Here is an 18,347-nt window from a genome sequence, read left to right as displayed (position 1 = left end):
CTCACTGAAGCCAGGAGCAAACAGTAGATTATTACCGTGATTTCCTTTCACCTTTGTGCCACCAACTTTCACAACACAGTTTTCTTGTTCAGACCCTCCACACATCAAAGGTTCGGGCAGACCCACGGAGGTTTCCGTGGTGGTCAATAACGTTCTGGAGCTTCATTGTGAGGCCTCTGGTATCCCCACCCCCTCTCTGACCTGGCTGAAGGACGGCCGCCCACTCCCACAGACAGACAGCGCTCGTCTTATCAGAGGACAAGTTCTCATTGTCGCCTCAGCGCAGGTCGGTGATGAAGTATTATGCTGTGCTATCAATTTATATTTAATTATTCAGAAGAAGAAGAAGAAGAAGCAACACTTTTGTATAATGTTTTATCAGTTGGAGGACACAGGCAGATACAGCTGCTTGGCCAGCAGTCCAGCAGGAGATGATGACAAGGAGTTCCAGGTCCTAGTGCATGGTGGGTAACAAGTCATGTGATTAACTGAGAGGTTCAGGGATGGTAAGGTAAAAGAGTTTTGTATAAAGTGTAGCATAAAAGGATGTAGTATACATTATTTGTACTAATATCTAAGGAATTTTGATTACATGTACACACACAACTCTTTGACATTCGTCATTTTTCTGCCACAGTGCCTCCTAACATTGCTGGTGAGAGCTCACCTCAGAATGTGTCAGTGCTGCAGAACAGACAGATGACACTGGAGTGTAAGTCTGATGCTGTCCCTCCTCCAACTCTGACCTGGCTCAAAGACGGTCAGCCGCTGAAGGTGAGAATTCAAATAAAAAATAAATAAACTATTATTATTTATTGTAAATTAAATTAAATTAATATATTTTTAGCAATTATCCTGATGCTCATTGACCTGTTGTGCTCTTTTTTGTTTTTCAGGCCTCCGCTCGGTTGCGTATTCTGTCCGCTGGGCGTTACCTACAGATCAACATGGCAGAGCTCAGTGATGCAGCTCAGTATATGTGTGTGGCCAGTAACATCGCTGGCAAGACCACACGGCTGTTCAACCTGGCTGTCCATGGTACTGTTACTGTTTTGCTAATTCTCAGTTTGGTTGTTTTGAACACATCCCAACACTTTCTGAACTTAAGGTCTAGTTCAGGTACAAAGCCGGGCTGGACAAAAGCAAAATCTTAATGGCTGGCTACAAAACTCAATGATTAGTCTTTTCTGCCTAATTAAAACCTTTTCTCTTGTTACTGTTTTTGTTTTTTTGTTTTTTAGCTAATTCTCAGTTTGGTTGTTTTGAACACATCCCAACACTTTTCTGCCTAATTAAAACCTTTTCTCTCTTCAGTGGCCCCATCTATCAAAGAAGGTCCCCAGGCGGTGTCAGTACTTGTCAACCAGCCAACAGTTCTGGAGTGTATTGTAAGTGGAGTCCCTACACCTCGCGTAACCTGGAGGAAACACGGTGCTGTATTAGCAGGAAACAGCCTGAGGTAAAAGTTTGTCGCTGTTCTGAGACCACTGTCATCAATATTATCCTTGTTATAGCTGTTCAACCATCTCACCCACTTTGATGTGCACATGCACAGGTACACATTTGCAGATGATGGGTCTTTACACATCCACTCTGCTCAGGTGACTGACACAGGACGCTACCTCTGCATGGCAGCAAATCCAGCTGGAACACAACGCAAGAGAGTGGACCTGCAGGTTTATGGTCAGTTTATGAAAACCCTACTTTTAAACTGTTGAACGGCCTCCAACACATTACGTTAGTAACTAAGTGACCTGCTTATATTTTGCTCACCTTCCAGTTCCTCCGTCCATCACGGAAGGACGAACCAACGTCACCGTCACAGTCAACGTCCAGACCACCCTGTCCTGTGAGGCCACTGGTATACCCAAACCCACTGTCAGCTGGAAGAAAAATGGTCGAGCCATAAATACTGACCAGAACCAAAATATGTACAGGTTGATCCAGGTTTTTTCCGTCTTTGTTTTCCTATTCCAGATCTTAAACCTTATTTACGAAGACCAATTAAAAGAGAACCTGTAAAACCATGAACTAATTTCACCTCATTGTCTTTTTTTTTCAGACAACTTTCTTCTGGATCCCTGGTGGTTATAGCACCGACTGTAGAGGACACAGCAGTGTATGAGTGTGAGGTGACCAATGAGGCAGGGAATCAAACCAGATCCATCGACCTCACTGTCCAAGGTGAGAGGACCTGTACATTTGAACAACTTTGTGCTGTTTTATGGCAACATGGTAATAACATGTTTTCTTTACATGCTCTTTTCTTTTTCCTTCAGTTCCTCCATCAATTGCAGATGAACCTTCATATGCTCTTTTGTTCTTCCTACAGTTCCTCCATCAATTGCAGATGAACCGACTGAGCTTACCGTAACCAGACTGTCCCCAGTGGTCATTGCATGTACTGCATCTGGAGTCCCAGAGCCCTCAATCCACTGGAGCAAAGATGGTATGAAGCTTCCTCAGGAGGGACAAGGATTCAACATCCTGCCCACAGGTCAGTTACAAAATCGAACATTTCTATGCTAATTTATCTGTATGACATTGATAACTTTAATTACATTTTTCCCAATTCAAACATTTTTACTCAGGTCCAGTAGAGATCTCTTCAGCTGAGCTAAGTCACGCTGGACACTACACATGCACAGCGAAGAATGCTGCGGGCTCCACACAGCGCCACGTACTGCTTACAGTGCAGGGTAAGAACATGAAACAAAATACATGTTACAGTAGTGACTTAATAAAACAACGGAAAAAATATCTGATTCTGGAAGACTGTGATGACATTTTTCCTAGTCTTTGACATTAGGCCATTTTCCAGATCTGCCATATGTGGGAGTGTTAGCTTGATAAAGATTGATTTTTACATTTTTTATTACTAGAAAAAATAACTTAATCTTTGATAAGATAAATCTCTAGAATTAATGTTTTGGTTATTTTTTTTTTACATTTATTGTACAGCTGTCATTTTACTTCCTCAGAGCTCCCAGTGATTCAGTCCCACCCTCCCTCCTTGGATGTTATCCTGAATAACCCCATCACTCTGCCCTGCGGTGCGACAGGCTCACCTCGGCCCACCATTACCTGGCAGAAGGAGGGCATCAACATTCCCACCCCAGGTCAATAATCCAGTCTCATTCAAAACCTGTCAGTAATAACAAACAGAAAACAGGGAAGGATCTTGATTTTTATTTATTTATTTATTTAACACTCAGGGGGAGGTTTCACAGTGCTACCACATCGTGAATTTTTTTTTTTTTACCCTCAGGGGGAGGTTTCACAGTGCTACCAAATGGAAGTCTACAGATCGCAAAGGCTTCAGTTTGGGACGCTGGCACATACATTTGTGTGGCTCAAAACCCAGCTGGTACTGCACTGGGGAAGACCAAACTTAAAGTCCAAGGTAAGCTTCCTGCCATGTGATGGTAGGGAGATGAACATGTAGGTTTTACAGTTGTTTGAACTATTAACAAATTGTGTGTAATTTTTCTGTCCTGCAGTTCCTCCTGTGATCAGCTCAGAGACTCAAACGTACGTAGCACCTGTGGACTCCTCTGTGATGCTACAGTGTCGGGCTGATGGCTCCCCTCCTCCTTTGGTTACGTGGCATAAGGACGGCCAGCCGTTGGTTGAGTCTGTACGGCAGCGCGTCCTCAGTTCAGGCTCCCTGCAGATCACCTTCGTCCAGCCCACTGACTCTGGACGATACACTTGCACTGCTGCCAATGCAGCGGGGACGGTCAGCATTGAGATGAGGCTCACTGTACAGAGTAAGGTTCAGTCAAGTGACTGTGTGCTTACGCCACGTATTAGTCATACTCAGTGCGTATGTAATATTGTTGTATTTTGCAGTCCCTCCCACCATCCGGGATGGAGAGCAGGAGGTAGCAGTGGTGGAAAACAGCCAGGCCCAGCTTGTGTGTGCAGCAGACGGATTCCCTCAGCCCAGCCTCTCCTGGGAGAAGGACGGAATTCCGCTGAGTGAGAGCACAGCCGAGTACACCATCCTGCCCTCTGGAGAACTGGTCATAGACACAGCTCAGGTAGAATGACATAAAACCCAGCATAGTGTCCTTCCAGATTTCTAATGTCCTTATTCATTAATGTATGGTCACTAATGGCAACAACAAGTCTGCACACCAAGCAACAGATGTTTTCTCACAGCTCTTTTGCTCTTCTCTTCACCAGCTTGATGATGCAGGCACTTACACGTGTGTGGCAACCAACGCAGTGGGGCAGGACAGTCGGACGGTCACGTTGACCATTCAGACCCATCCTGCCTTCACTGAGCTACTTGGCGATATAGCCCTCAACAAAGGAGAGCGTCTGCTCCTCACCTGTGGGGTCAGTGGCATCCCACCACCAAGAATCACATGGGTTTTCAACAACAACGTCGTCCCAGGCAAGTGGACATCATTGGTCAGTGAAGGAAACTAATATCTGTCATTGTCATGGTTTTAACTGGGACCTTTTCTTTTTCTTTCCCATAATTCCACAGTTTACTATGATCACATGAACGGTCACAGTGAGCTGGTGATAGAGAGAGTGAGTAAAGAAGATTCTGGTACTTACACCTGTGTAGCAGAGAACATCGTTGGAACCATCAAGTCACTGGGCTTTGTATATGTTAAAGGTGAGCTCAAATATTTAACTTTTTTTCTAACTAATTTTATATTATTGCTTTTTATTTTTTTGAAGGTGAATTCGTTTCTGTGTTGAAATTTTTACCAGAAAGAATTAGCACAGTAGAGGGCACTAAAGTAAAGGATTAGCTCAGAGCTGAGCCTCATCAGAGACTCACAGTTGCAGTTATTACAATTATTACTTCTGTGACTCAATTCTCTCTGTGTGACATCAGAGCCTCCAATAATTGATGGAGATTTTCACTCCAACCGGATCGAACCTCTTGGTGGAAATGCCATCCTAAACTGCGAGGTTCGTGGAGACCCACTGCCCACTATTCAGTGGAGCAAAAATGGAATAAACATCCAGATCACCAACCGAATCCGTCAACTGGACAACGGCTCCTTGGCTATCTATGGCACAGTGGTATGGAAACAAACATAATTTAGACTTTTTTTTTTAATTAATAACATTTTATGAATAACAATCCTTGAGCTATTTCATACAGGGTGAGTTTGTAATTAATAACATATTTTTTGAATAATAATCCTTGAGCTATTTCATACAGGGTGAAGATGCAGGAAACTACATGTGTGTAGCAACAAATGATGCCGGTGTGGTGGAAAGAAGCGTCACACTGACCTTACAGAGTCAGTAATAAAACATAAACACTTATTGTGTAATAACTTCCCTTCTTTTAATATTATTAAATTAAAATCTCCTCTTCTTCTTCTTCCAGGTGCTCCCACCATCACTGTGGAGCCGGCAGAAACAGTGGTGGATGCTGGCACCACTGTTCTGCTCAACTGCCAGGCAGAAGGTGAGCCCACACCTATGATAGAGTGGTCGAAACAGGGTCGCCCTCTGCTGGCCAGCGACCGCTTTTCCAGCTTGATCAACGGTTCACTTCGAATCAGCAGCGCGCAGAAGGAGGACACGGCTGAATATGAATGTGTGGCCAGAAACCTTCTGGGCTCTGTGCTGGTCAGGGTAACGCTTACTGTACGAGGTGAGTTTTCCATTAGGTAGCAGTAGAATATTTTAATATGGACATTAGTCAAAAGGGATAATCAGATTTAACAAAAATCTAATTGGAAAGTTATTTTTCTTCATATGGTGTCATTTTTCCACAGTGCACGGTGGTTACTCAGAGTGGACTGACTGGGGTCATTGTAGCGTATCCTGTGGCGTTGGATCTCAAAAGAGACAAAGGCGGTGTAACTCCCCTTTACCTGCCAATGGAGGGCGCCAGTGTGAGGGACTAGGGTCAGAGAGGCGCAGCTGTCAGGGAAAACCATGTCCAGGTGAGAGTAATTAAATAAGAATATGATTGTGACTTTGGACTCAGGTCAGAATCATAACCATTTGTATTCAAATCTTCTATTTCAGTGGACGGTCACTGGTCAGAGTGGTCTTTGTGGGAGGAGTGTTCTCGTTCCTGTGGTCAGGGCAACAGAACCCGCATCAGAACGTGTAGCAATCCTCCAGCTCAGCATGGAGGGAAGCCATGTGAGGGGAAGGCAGTGGAGGTCATCATGTGCAGCGTGAGACCCTGTCCAGGTGGGCCATAGAAATATGAAAATAACATTTTATATTTTACTCTATTTCTTTTAACAGGTTTTATTCTTATTATTTAGTCTTGAGTATAAAGAGCCATTCTTTTCTATCTTTCTACATACAGTGGATTTGTCAAAATGTCATTTCTTATTTTAAGTCCTACATTTTGTTCTATTTTTATTTGGCAGTGGCAGGGAACTGGGGCACCTGGTTACCTTGGAGTCCATGCAGTGAGACCTGTGGGAAGGGCATGCATTCCAGGGTCAGGCTGTGTAACAACCCTCCCCCTGCTTTTGATGGACCACATTGTGAAGGCACAGACACCCAGACTCAAGTGTGCAAAGACAGACCATGTCCTGGTCAGTGCCAAAAACCTTAAGATAGATTAGACTTATAGAATTTTGTGTGTGAACATTTGTTAACCCCTGTAATATTATTTATCTAGTCGATGGAAAGTGGACATCCTGGGTGAGCTGGGGAGCCTGCAGTGTTTCCTGTGGAGGTGGAACCAGACAGAGGACCCGTCTTTGTTCAAGTCCCGCTCCTCAGAACGGCGGAAGGCAGTGTGAGGGCAACGACGTGCACATTGACTTCTGTAACAGCGAGCCATGCCCCAGTGAGTTACTTACTGTTTGACTTTTTTTTTCACCTCTATATCAAACTTTTTCATACAGTGAATCTTTTTTTTACCTCCTTTCATAGTCAGTGGCAACTGGGGTCCATGGGGCAGCTGGGGCAGCTGTAGCAAGACCTGCAACGGAGGACAGATGAGGCGCTACAGGACATGTGACAATCCCAGACCTGCTAACGGTGGTAGAGCGTGTGCAGGTGCAGACACACAGATCCAAAGGTGCAGCACAGCAAGCTGTCCTGGTGAGTTAAGCCAGTCGATTCACTCTGAAGAGGAAAAAATAAAATTGTATAATAATTCCTCTTTTAAACCGTGTTGTTACAGTGGATGGTACCTGGGGTCAGTGGCAGTCGTGGGGTCAGTGCTCCGCCTCCTGCGGAGGTGGAGAGAGAACACGTGTCCGACTCTGTAACAGTCCGACTCCAAGTAACGGTGGCCGACTGTGTCCAGGAGACTCCTCCCAGCTGTCTAGGTGTAACAGTCAGGCCTGCCCTGGTAAGTCATGGCTTTCTTTATTTATGAGGGTAAATCAAAAAGTTCTGAGACACATCTGTATAATTTCAAAAGGTCTTTTAATCAAAATGAACTGAAGTGTCTAGATTTAAATAAAGGGTTTAGAGAGAAATTGCTTTGTTATTTTTCATGAATAAAGAGTATTATAAACCTGTCTTGAAACTTTTTGACTTAGCCTTGTACAGTTCTATAAACACTGGATGCATGGGCAGGTCATAACACCATGTCTTTTTATCAGGTGGGCCCCAGAAAGCACGAGGAAGCATCATAGGAAACATCAACGATATTGATTTTGGCATCGCCATCCTGAATGCAACGATCACAGACAACAAGTCTGGAGGAAGAATCATCAAGGCCACAGTGACCAACATACCAAGGAACCTGGGTCAGTTTACTGTCATTGAAACACTAATACAGGATTATCAAATCTTCTGGTTTTAATCATGGTTTACATGAGCAGAATATATCTCAGAATGAAATTCAGGTTTCCTCAATCATTTTTTTTAAGGTCCTGCCATGAGGAAGCTGATCTCCATCCTGAATCCCGTTTACTGGACCACAGCAGAGGAGGTTGGAGAAGCTGTCAATGGTTACACACTGACAGGCGGTGTCTTCAGGAGAGAGACACAGGTGGAGTTTGCTACAGGTATGAATGTACACACGTAAACATACCTACTGTACTTGTTTTTGCCGTGCACACATCTACGTTGTATTTGATGCTATCGTGTTCCCAGGTGAGATTCTGAGGATGACCCATGTGACCAGAGGACTGGACTCAGACGGAGCGCTGCTCCTGGACATAGTTGTGAACGGACACATCTCACAGTTGCCGTCACACTCTGAGATCAACATTAAGGTACAAATAGTATTGTAAAAGTATTGGTGTGCAGTATGTATTGTAGTACACTGCTGTGTATGTTGGTATTTTTAGGTATGTCAAGCAAGATTGTACATTAGGCCTAATAACTTCATTAACATTCCAGTTTTTTTAATTATTTTGGGGGAAATTTAGGATGTTTTCAAGACAATTCTCAAATTCACTTTTTAATTAAGAAATGTCAACAATAAAATAGTCATCGACTGTCATTTTTAGCTGTTTTTCTGACCACTTTTAGTTAACATTTCTGCAAAGTACATTTAGATAAGGCCATTTTCCCAAAGGTTTTTGTAGTACTGCTTCCAAGGTGGTCTCAGTTGTTGCTTTCCTCCACAGGACTACACTGAGGACTACATCCAGACTGGTCCTGGACAGGTTTATGCTCTGTCCACTCGCATGTTCAGCATCGACAGACAGAGCGTGCCTTACTCCTGGAACCACACCATCTCCTATGACCTGTCAAGGGGCAAAATGCCTTACCTGGTGGAGACACTGCAGGCAACAGCCATAAGTGCACTCTATCACCCTCTAGAGGAGATGTTGGAGTACAGCATACAAGCCATTATCGCTAAAGGTGATGCATAACACATGTGAACATGTTTTTAAGAAATGCATGTGATATATATATATAATGTATTATTATTATCACATATTAATAATTATATATATGTATTACTTATTATTTTTTAAGCAAAGTATTTAATTTTTCAAATTGATTTCAGGTGATCGGAGTAACCAGTGTCCTCAGGGATTCACTCTGGTGTCTGCTGGACCGTACTGTGCAGGTGACGTTCATTTTGGCTTCAGTGCAAAATCAGTAACAGATAACATAAAAGTGTCTTCAATTATATATTTTGAATTTAATGATAAAAAAACTATTGTGCTGCAGATGAGAATGAGTGTGAGGCCGGAAACCCCTGTTCTCACACCTGTCACAACGCCATGGGCACATACTACTGCTCCTGTCCAAGGGGTCTTACAATCTCAGCTGATGGCAGGACATGTCAAGGTGAATTAGGGAGATCACACAAACACTGGTGCCAGATTAAACGTGTCTATGCCTAAATTATCTACTCTACTTCACTCTTAGACATTGATGAGTGTTCTCTGGCTGGGAACGTGTGTCATGATGGACAGGAGTGTGAGAACACTATTGGTTCTTACCGTTGTGTCATGCGCTGTGGGCGGGGTTTCAGAAGAACGGCTGACGGTCTGAGCTGCGCTGGTGGGTCAACAAGTTCAACTTAAAAAAGAAACTCTCTTGAATTATCTTGTTTTTGAGGTATAACAATGCATTTGTTTTTTCAGATATAAATGAGTGTCAGGAGTCCAGTCCATGCAACCAACACTGTCTAAACACCATCGGTAGTTACCGCTGTGCCTGTGAGCCAGGATTTCAACTCAGGAATCGTCGGTGTATAGGTGAGGCGAAAAGAATTATATATGCTATTATATTTAATATACTTACGGAAATCATCACTGCACTCTATATTCTACCCTAAATACAGTCAAAACTCTTCTCCCTCTGCTGACAATCCCAACTAAAATAAAATCAATGTTGTGAGTGTTGTGAAGGTAAATCTAACACTTCTGATTTTCTCTTTTCACCTCAGACATAAACGAGTGCAGACAGAGGGTTTGTCGTTCAGACCAGCAGTGTAAGAACACACGAGGGGGTTACACTTGTATCGACCTGTGTCCCAGTGGTATGACCAAAGCTGGGAACGGGACATGTGTGGGTGAGTGTCCAGAGGGACTGAACCGGCTCCGCAACATTTATAATACGTTATTCGACATAAAAACTATTGTACTCTGTATCTCTTCGTCTTATGTGTCAGATATTGACGAGTGCAGGGACGGAACCCATCAATGCAGATACAACCAGATCTGTGAGAATACCAGAGGCAGCTACCACTGCACCTGTCCACGCGGTTACAGATCTCAGGGAGTGGGACGGCCTTGCATTGGTACGTACAACTTTGTTACTGAAATAATAAACACAGAATATAAATATAATCTTCTTAGACTTTACACTGATTGTATGTGTTCAGAAACAGATTGTTACTAAAGCATGTGTTGAGCAGTTTGAAATGCTGCTGCCCTGCATTGACATCAGCTTTTCTGCTACTGCTGCTACTGCCAGCAACCCCTCCTCTGACACAGACACCTAAATATCACCTGCAGCTCAGGTCAGATGTTATAATTGACCCTGCTTCTTGCTTGGCCTACATCTCTACTATGCTGTACTGCAGTCCTGCTTGGTAACTAACCAATAATGCATACATCTTTGCTGCAAGCATTTCGTGCATGTGTTAGAACACTTGTTTACAGTGAGTATGAAAGCATTTATTTGCAAAAGTAAAAGCCCAGATGTACTGTAGCTCAGCTGAATGCAGAGAAGTTCATTGGAAAGTATTGTATGGACCTGGTTCAGTTATGGCTCTATTTTGGCTTCTTTCCTAATACTTTTTAAAGCCTGTCTAGTAATTTCACCATTTGGGGGATTATTATTAATTGTCTAACTTTAAAATCATCCTAGATTGAGTTTTAGCCTAATTTCAACTAACTCGGGGGTGTGAAACTAATTTTCACCAGGGGGCCACATCAGCAATACAGTTCCCCTTATAAGGCAAATGCTTTTTAAGCTCCTGTGGGCCACACGAAATGACTTGGCTGGCCGCATTTGGCCCACAGGCCTTGAGTTTGACACATGTGGACTAACTGTTAGTCTTTATCAATATATTTATTGCTTTTTTTGGGTTTACACCAAAAATAGCATCTTTACACCATGTTTTACCAATTTGTAGCTATTATTGAGCAACTAATTGTATCTTTGCTATACTTTTGTTTTATTTTTTACATCTAATGCTTGGTTGGTAAAATTATATGTAAGTAAGTATTTTTACCATTCATACATTTTAAATGGTTTCTGCATATTACCTATTTTTTTAGCTTGGGAGGTATATTTGCTCTTTTTCCCTTTTTGCCATTTCTAGGCTAAAACAAATTCATGTTTTGTAAAATCTTGTTTAAATAAAATTATCTTATTAAGTTTTCCAAGGACTTATTATCATTTAGTGTCACAGGAGCAGAAATTAGTTTTGCGGCTACTTCCATTTTTATGTACCATTTTTGCTCAAAACACACAATACAAGTGCAACTAGGAAAGACCCACTGAGGGAGGAAATAGAAAAGAATATTCTTTGACACATCAATGATGAAAGACCAGCACCATCTTTTTACTCACAGCTCACTCTGTGTCCACTCTCTTGTCTCTACTTCTATAATCTTTGTCTCCTTTTCAATCTGGCTTATTCCCCGTGTTGCTTTGTAATGGCATTTTTTCCTGTCCCACTTTGACATCATTAATCATGTCTTGTTTTGGTCACAAAAACAAAAGTGTACCTGTTCTAATATCAATATTTTCATACATGTTACACACAATCTGATACCATTACTACAGCAGTAGTTTATGCTTATTTTATTTAGTTTTAAAAGGCAGTACTATATAAAAGTAAAAGCTTTGGTGAAATCAGATGAATGTGTTAAAAGTCCCAATACATTTCTGTCTTACAGACATGATAATGTATTGTTGTTAAATTAACATTTCCCCCTTTATCCTCTCTCCTCTCTCTCCTCTCCTCTGTCGTTATGACCTGCACCACCTACACTTTCCTCTTCATGTTCCCACTCTTTTTTTTCCACCAATTTCTTCACATTTGACCCCGTTTGTTTTTCTTTTGTTTTTCTTCATAACTTATCTCTTCATGGTGTTTGTTTTTTCTTCATAACTTCATCTCTTCATGGTGCTGGTCTTTCTTTCTGCTGAGGGCAGATATAAATGAGTGTGAGCGGCTGCCGCAGCCTTGTGCCCACCAGTGTGTCAACACCCCCGGTAGCTTCAAGTGCACCTGCCCACCAGGGCGCCACCTGCTGGGTGATGGCAAATCCTGCGCTGGCCTGGAGCGTCTGCCCAGCTATGAAAGTTACTCATACGGCTACCGTACATCTCAGTCCTCTGATGACCGCAGCTCCTACCAGCAGCTGTACCACAACCTGGCGTCTCAGAGCTATCACTCGTACACAGCCGCCACGAGGGGGCGCTTTAGGAGCCGTAGCCGCAGAGATGCTCGCTCACATCCCTCACAGCAGGGACTTATGGCCTGTCAGAAGGGTTTTGAGTTCCAGGGTGGCCGCTGTATAGGTAACTATGGAGGACAGGCAGGGTAGAGATGAGAGAAAGCTCAAGTTTATTTACCTGGTTTGTGTGTGTGTGTCATTTCCCCAGACATCAATGAGTGTGAGGTGAGGGATGCCTGTCAGCATGAGTGCATGAACACACCAGGGAGCCACAGGTGTCTCTGTCCTCCTGGATACCGACTCATGACCAATGGCAAAACCTGCCAAGGTGAGAGCTGATTCTCCTGCCCAGTCATCATCATTGTGTTGCATTGTTGTTGTTAACTTTTCTTTAGAAAGGTCTTTGTTATGAGCCGTTTGCTTCATCTACAGATATTGATGAATGTCTGGAGCAGAACATCCAGTGTGGAGTAAACCAGATGTGCTTTAACATGAGAGGAAGTTACCAGTGCATCGACACACCCTGTCCACAAAACTATCAGAGGGATCCAGCCACAGGGTGAACCTCCACACCAACACACTGTTTAATCACCTGGATAATAAGGATTATTATTTATTAAAAATTGTTTGTTTTTTTTCATTGAAAAAACATTTGTTTAAAAAATTGTTTGTTTTCATTGAAAAAACATTTGTTGTTGTAAAAATTGTTTGGTTTTTTTTCATTGAAAAAACATTTGTTGTTGTGCAGGTTCTGTCTGAAAGACTGTCCACCAAACGACCTGGAGTGTACACTCAGTCCATACGCCCTGGAGTACAAGCTGCTGTCTCTTCCCTTTGGTATTGCAGCCAATCAGGACCTGATCAGGCTGGTGGCCTACACTCAAGATGGAGTCATGCACCCCAGAACCACATTCACGGTGGTGGATGAGGACGTCACGCTACCTTTTGCCCTACGAGATGAGAACCTGAAGGGGGTGCTGTTCACCATCCGGGCTCTGCGAGAGCCACATACATACCGCATGAAGGTCCGAGCCCTCTCTTACAGTGAAGATGGAGGCATTGAGTACCAGACCACCTTCATCGTCTACATCGCTGTCTCTGCCTACCCCTACTGAGAGCACTTTAAATGGCGAGTGAGGCAAAGGTGCAGCAACAGAACCTAGTCTATTACGTGCAGCACCACTGATGGAGCAACGTGGCGTGAATGAGTGGGTGTGGTCTAGAAAGGAGGCCACATCATCAAGCAGACTGCGAAAGACTTTTGAAATAATTTGATAGAGTGATCGAGGCCAGTGAGTACGGACAGGCCTTGGGACTTAATACCACAAGACAAATAAGGTTAATGAGAGACTGGGATCAAACGGACTCTTGGCCAGCTTTAAACCCTCAGTCTGTCACCACTACGCTTCAGATTTATTTATACAGTAAACATGATTGTACTCATCAAAGACCCAAACTTTTTACTCAGTACCATCTACCTATTATTAACTTATTGGGAAGTGCTTGAATGTGTTCCCACTTGTGTTTTTAACCCATGGTGTAATCAGTTGTCAAAGTGTAGCAGTGATTGGTCAGTTATGTGGCTCTTTGTCATCAGTCGCTGATCTGTCACATAGTCTTCATCCTCAGGTAATGAACCCATCATATCCAAAGTTAGTATTCACATCAAACATTACAGTAAGTGCATCAGGAGTGTGCCTTAAGGTTTCATTCAGTAGCTGATACCAAGATGTATTTTATTTTAATGACATGTACATAGGTTTCTTTTCTCCTGTTTTTGCCATTATGTATCAAGTTTTTAATAAAAAATAATAAATATACTCGCGAAACATCTTATTGTGGTTTTAGGTTAAAACAAATTATTTCACGTAGTTTACGTTTGTTTTTGTTTTTTTTGTTTGTTTTTGTTTTTTTTGTTTGTTGTTTGTTTTGTTTGTTAACGGTAAGACGTGGGACATTTAATAACTGTGATAACGGTATGCGTATCCGTTCATTTCCGTTTAGCCTTTCCGGTGCCGCCATTTAAATGTCGTAACGCTCCTCGGTGGAACTGCGTACGCGGTTACGTACATACTTCCTGTCAGGTGAATGATAGTTAACCTCGATATGACTTCGCAAATGCGGCGTTTATGCTGTGTATCTATTACCGAACGATGCCACGGCGATAAAAGCAAAGAAGGAAAACAAAAGAAACTGAAACGATGCTGGCTAAGGAAGAGGACGCGAAGAAGCGGGAAACCGAGAGAAAATGTGCGTCGGACTAAGGTAAAATAAATCGATCCAACATGGCTGCCTGCATAGTGTAGTTGATTGTGAAGTGAATAATTTGTCATTGTGACACTGCACACAACAAAATGTGACTTCTGCTTTTGACCCATCACCAAAGTAAACAGTGGGCAGCTTTAAGCGCCCAGGGAGCAATGTATGGGGACGGTGCCTTGCTCAGAGGACCTTTCAACGAAATCAAAAACAGATTACATGTATTTGTTTTTTAGAAGGCCTTTCACGACATGAAATGTACATTTAAAAAACATTTGTATTTCATGCAAAAGTTCTTTATACACAGCCAACAGAATCGTCAAAATAAGCTTTTAATTTGGCAACGAACATAATCTGCCAACGAGGCAGTGAACATGTTGAGAAATAAAGTATATAAGGAAATAGGGAATTGGTTATTTCAGATTTTTTTCTGTTAAATAAAGTTTGAAAAGGTCTTAGAAAATATTGACTCTGGACAGGTAAACCACGTAAATCTCAGAAGTCAGAGAGAGCAAGATGCCAGAAAATTCCAGAAACAGTCAAGTGCAGGTTAAATTAACTAATGACGGATGTATTGTGGGAAATAATCTTTAAATCTGGGAAAAGCTAAATAAGATAATGGAGAAAATGGTTGAGAACAGCTTTCTCCTATGTGTATATTCATTCTTCCCTTGACTCTAATGGTATCTGTAACAAGTACACAAACATTTGAACCTACACAAGTTTACTTTAAAGCAACCATGTTTCTGAGGAAGGAGAATACATTGAACAGACGAGGGGAGCAGTTAAGACGTAACAAAAGGGACAAAAATATTCTGTAACGTCTCGGTTAAAACATAATCTCGGCGAAACATAGTAACACAAAGAAAGTTGGAGTACTGTCAGTATGAAGAAAATATTACAAAATTTGGTCCATCATAGAATAAGCCATGCCAGATTTTACCAACACAGCCCGGCTGTGGAAACGCACATTTTCAGACTGTTCTTTTAACAGTAATACTTTTAACATGCAACGGTAAATACTGTATTAGTCTAAATCAAACACTGTTTATAGAAATCAGTGGTAATCTTTTTGCCTGGTCAGTCTCATACCTCTGTTTCTCTTTTAGTAACCCCTTTTGAGTTACATTAAGAAGTAGGTCAACTAGGCCTATGTTGGATCATATTCAGTCAATTTTTTTCTACTGACAAAACTCAACCTGCGGCCTCAAACAACAGTGTTATACGGTAAAAACAGCCGGCTTTTCCTCTTAGGAAACCCTCTGTTATCTGTTGGTGGTGTGAACTGATCCACTTTCACACCGTTTTCCTCGCTGTTAGAACCCTAACGATGCTGCCCACTCCTCCAGCAGCTAAGGCCTTAAGAAACACAGAATGATAAATATGTTAGTGAATTGATGCTATGGAATTGAAAACCATAATTAATTTAAATAAATAACTTTGTTGTTTAAAAAAGATTAAATTATCTTTCTCAATTTACACATCCTCTACCATGGACAAAAAAAGATTTACCCTCTCATGCCACTGCAGCAGAACTGCACTGCTGTTCTCTGACGGCCTCTCAAAGCCTTTGTAGATGTATTTCATCAGCAGGTCCACGCCATTTTTATCAAGAGACTGAACTCCTTTCTCAATGTCACTGCTCTTAAAGGCACTGAGAACCTTCAGCACCAGACCCTCAGCCCGGTCCTGAAGGAAGAGGAAAATAAAAAATATATATATCCCAGGAAAAGAAAAAAAAATATATATATATAGATCACAGGAAAAGAAAAAAAAGTACTTTTAATCTTTTTTAAAATTATTATTATCAAGTCTAGTTTTCTGGCTTAATTTAGTAAGTATAACTTCACACCTACCTTGACATTTTGGTTTTTTGTGTTGATCGGTGGATTTTTCAGGACTGCCTGTAAAGCCTCCATGAGATTTCCTGTGCATCTCAGGTTAAGGACACATAGCTGAGCTCTAAAACCAAACACTGACTAGAAGATAATATCAAATACTATTACATCAATACAAATTTAGAAAAATGGAAGAAAAAAAAATTCTGCATTTGTTCAAATTCAACTTTACGCATTTCAAGAATTGTGGAATTTACCGACAAAAAAATAAATATGTAACTAATGAAAAACTTCTATTTACCTAGGTACCTATCTAGATCCACGGTTTATAAAAACAAAACAAAAAACAAACAGAAAAAAAACATATGTATAAATCGATAGTACCAAACATGTTATTCCTCTCCTAGTCCTCAGAAGACTTTAATTTTTATTTTTGTTGCAAAAAAACCCTGGTTTAAATTACAACCGAGACGTTACAGAATAAAGTACAGAACAGTATGATCAAAAATCATCTGTTCTGACTGTTACTCCAGTAACATTTGGTGTAACTTGACCACAGTTGTAGTGTGAACATTTGCATTCAGTCTTTATTAAAACTGAAATCCTTCTTGTTATCTGTGTGAGTCGCGTTTGTCAAGACTGAAATGTAACGGTGGAATTAGTAGAACTCTAGAGTTGTTCAGCTCGGGTGGGTGGTTACTGCTCACTCCTTCAATAAGGAAGTGCAGCTTTTTCATGCCATATAAGGCTAATGAGACTGAAAGCACAGCTGCAAATCTAACATGACAGATAAAAATCACACCTTTTTTCAAAAGGTTTTCAGCACAACTGCAAATCTAACATGACAGATGACAGAAATCACACCTTTTTTCAAAAGGTTTTCCTTTAACAAAATTTTAATAAATCTTTGCTGTTCTAAAGCTAATGATCGCCAAAGACTTGCACCTGTAGTAAATTATTCGACTAACAATTGCAGGCCGTCCTTTCAACATAATCCTTTCTGAAAACATCGGTATTTTAAAAGTCAAAACTCTCAAAAGGCTCTGGTATGGTTTTATCGTTTAAAGAGCCTGCAGTAACTCGGGTCACAAATCCCTGGAATGTGACTGCCAGGCAAGTCTGAACACACACTGGCCTGGCAGCTGGACGCCTATTCATACACTCTCTGAAGCTACAGGTAATTTACTGAAAAAATAATAATGACACACGCAAACAGACATTTAACTGCAGTTTTCTATATTTTGTGTGTATTAGTCAACCATAATGTCAAAAAGGATATTGCCTGATAAGCGAATCCACCTCTGCTTCGTCAGGACCCAGCTGGTTTTCTCCTCCGTCTTCTTCGTCTACAAATTTGTTCTCGTCGTACTCGTCCACGTCCACTCGCCTAAAGCGGGCAGACATTGTGTTCGCCGACATATTGATGAAAACCGGTTAAGTCCTAGTTAGAACAACAACAAAAAATGCTGCTCTTGGTGTAGCGGTTGCTTTTCTTTGCTGTGACAGCAGCAGGCAGAGACACAGCTTCCTCACTTCCGCTACCCTGTTCTGTTTTCTGTTAATAAAACATCCCCACCTGATGGTCAACTTTAAAACTGCAGCCCCAGTCTTACAGGGCCATTTGGCCGCAAGAGGGTAGTATAGTATTATAAATAAGGCAAGTACATGGCGGTTTGTAATGTCAGATCGTTGGAAATACATTATTTTTTATATAAAATGTTGTAAAATGTAAAATCGCTTAATTATTTAAAAAAAAAACCTTAGATTTATTTTTGTTTAAAATGTAGAAATACTTGACACGAAAGCTCTATATACCGTAGATACCGTGGTTGCTTTCAAACTACTGGAAGTACAAAACAAATATAGATTTGTACAAACTGTTATTGCCGTAGTGTACGACCATAACGCAACGAAGTGTTCTTTTCTAAACGTCATCCGTCATATTACCTTTTGTCTAAATAATTATGAT

The 18,347-nt window shown here is 41.5% G+C and overlaps 2 protein-coding genes across 2 annotated transcripts in view; one reads left to right on the top strand and one right to left on the bottom strand.

Moving 5' to 3' along the window:
* hmcn1 (hemicentin 1) overlaps positions 1 to 14,569 on the top strand; it is a 64,977-nt gene extending 50,408 nt beyond the window's left edge. Inside the window, 39 exon segments of the mRNA XM_025053499.1 lie at positions 93 to 286; positions 383 to 464; positions 638 to 774; positions 897 to 1,038; positions 1,315 to 1,459; positions 1,556 to 1,683; positions 1,781 to 1,937; positions 2,063 to 2,184; positions 2,333 to 2,497; positions 2,592 to 2,699; positions 2,982 to 3,119; positions 3,269 to 3,403; positions 3,501 to 3,770; positions 3,853 to 4,043; positions 4,189 to 4,402; positions 4,499 to 4,633; positions 4,859 to 5,049; positions 5,192 to 5,273; positions 5,363 to 5,632; positions 5,757 to 5,927; positions 6,013 to 6,183; positions 6,369 to 6,539; positions 6,626 to 6,796; positions 6,883 to 7,053; positions 7,136 to 7,306; positions 7,563 to 7,709; positions 7,833 to 7,970; positions 8,059 to 8,180; positions 8,538 to 8,775; positions 8,924 to 8,986; positions 9,091 to 9,210; positions 9,292 to 9,426; positions 9,510 to 9,623; positions 9,815 to 9,940; positions 10,040 to 10,168; positions 12,037 to 12,405; positions 12,490 to 12,609; positions 12,714 to 12,840; positions 13,030 to 14,569. Of these exon segments, the coding sequence (XP_024909267.1) occupies positions 93 to 286; positions 383 to 464; positions 638 to 774; positions 897 to 1,038; positions 1,315 to 1,459; positions 1,556 to 1,683; positions 1,781 to 1,937; positions 2,063 to 2,184; positions 2,333 to 2,497; positions 2,592 to 2,699; positions 2,982 to 3,119; positions 3,269 to 3,403; positions 3,501 to 3,770; positions 3,853 to 4,043; positions 4,189 to 4,402; positions 4,499 to 4,633; positions 4,859 to 5,049; positions 5,192 to 5,273; positions 5,363 to 5,632; positions 5,757 to 5,927; positions 6,013 to 6,183; positions 6,369 to 6,539; positions 6,626 to 6,796; positions 6,883 to 7,053; positions 7,136 to 7,306; positions 7,563 to 7,709; positions 7,833 to 7,970; positions 8,059 to 8,180; positions 8,538 to 8,775; positions 8,924 to 8,986; positions 9,091 to 9,210; positions 9,292 to 9,426; positions 9,510 to 9,623; positions 9,815 to 9,940; positions 10,040 to 10,168; positions 12,037 to 12,405; positions 12,490 to 12,609; positions 12,714 to 12,840; positions 13,030 to 13,396 (6,347 nt within the window). The 3' untranslated portion in view covers positions 13,397 to 14,569.
* Positions 14,570 to 14,854: 285 nt separating this feature from the next.
* arpc5b (actin related protein 2/3 complex, subunit 5B) lies at positions 14,855 to 17,933 on the bottom strand. Its single transcript, XM_008332918.3, has 4 exons — positions 17,658 to 17,933; positions 16,397 to 16,469; positions 16,053 to 16,229; positions 14,855 to 15,899 (listed from the first exon to the last, which is right to left on the bottom strand). Exons 1-4 carry the CDS (start codon positions 17,795 to 17,797, stop codon positions 15,837 to 15,839), a joined length of 453 nt encoding a protein of 150 aa, XP_008331140.1. The 5' UTR covers positions 17,798 to 17,933; the 3' UTR covers positions 14,855 to 15,836.
* Between the last annotated feature and the right edge of the window lie 414 nt (positions 17,934 to 18,347).

The sequence above is a fragment of the Cynoglossus semilaevis genome, chromosome 2, assembly GCF_000523025.1.
Source record: "Cynoglossus semilaevis isolate Cse_v1.0 chromosome 2, Cse_v1.0, whole genome shotgun sequence".
NCBI lineage: Eukaryota > Metazoa > Chordata > Actinopteri > Pleuronectiformes > Cynoglossidae > Cynoglossus > Cynoglossus semilaevis.
The sequence above is the reverse complement of the archived record's forward strand: the minus strand, read 5'-3'. Positions and strand labels throughout refer to the sequence as shown.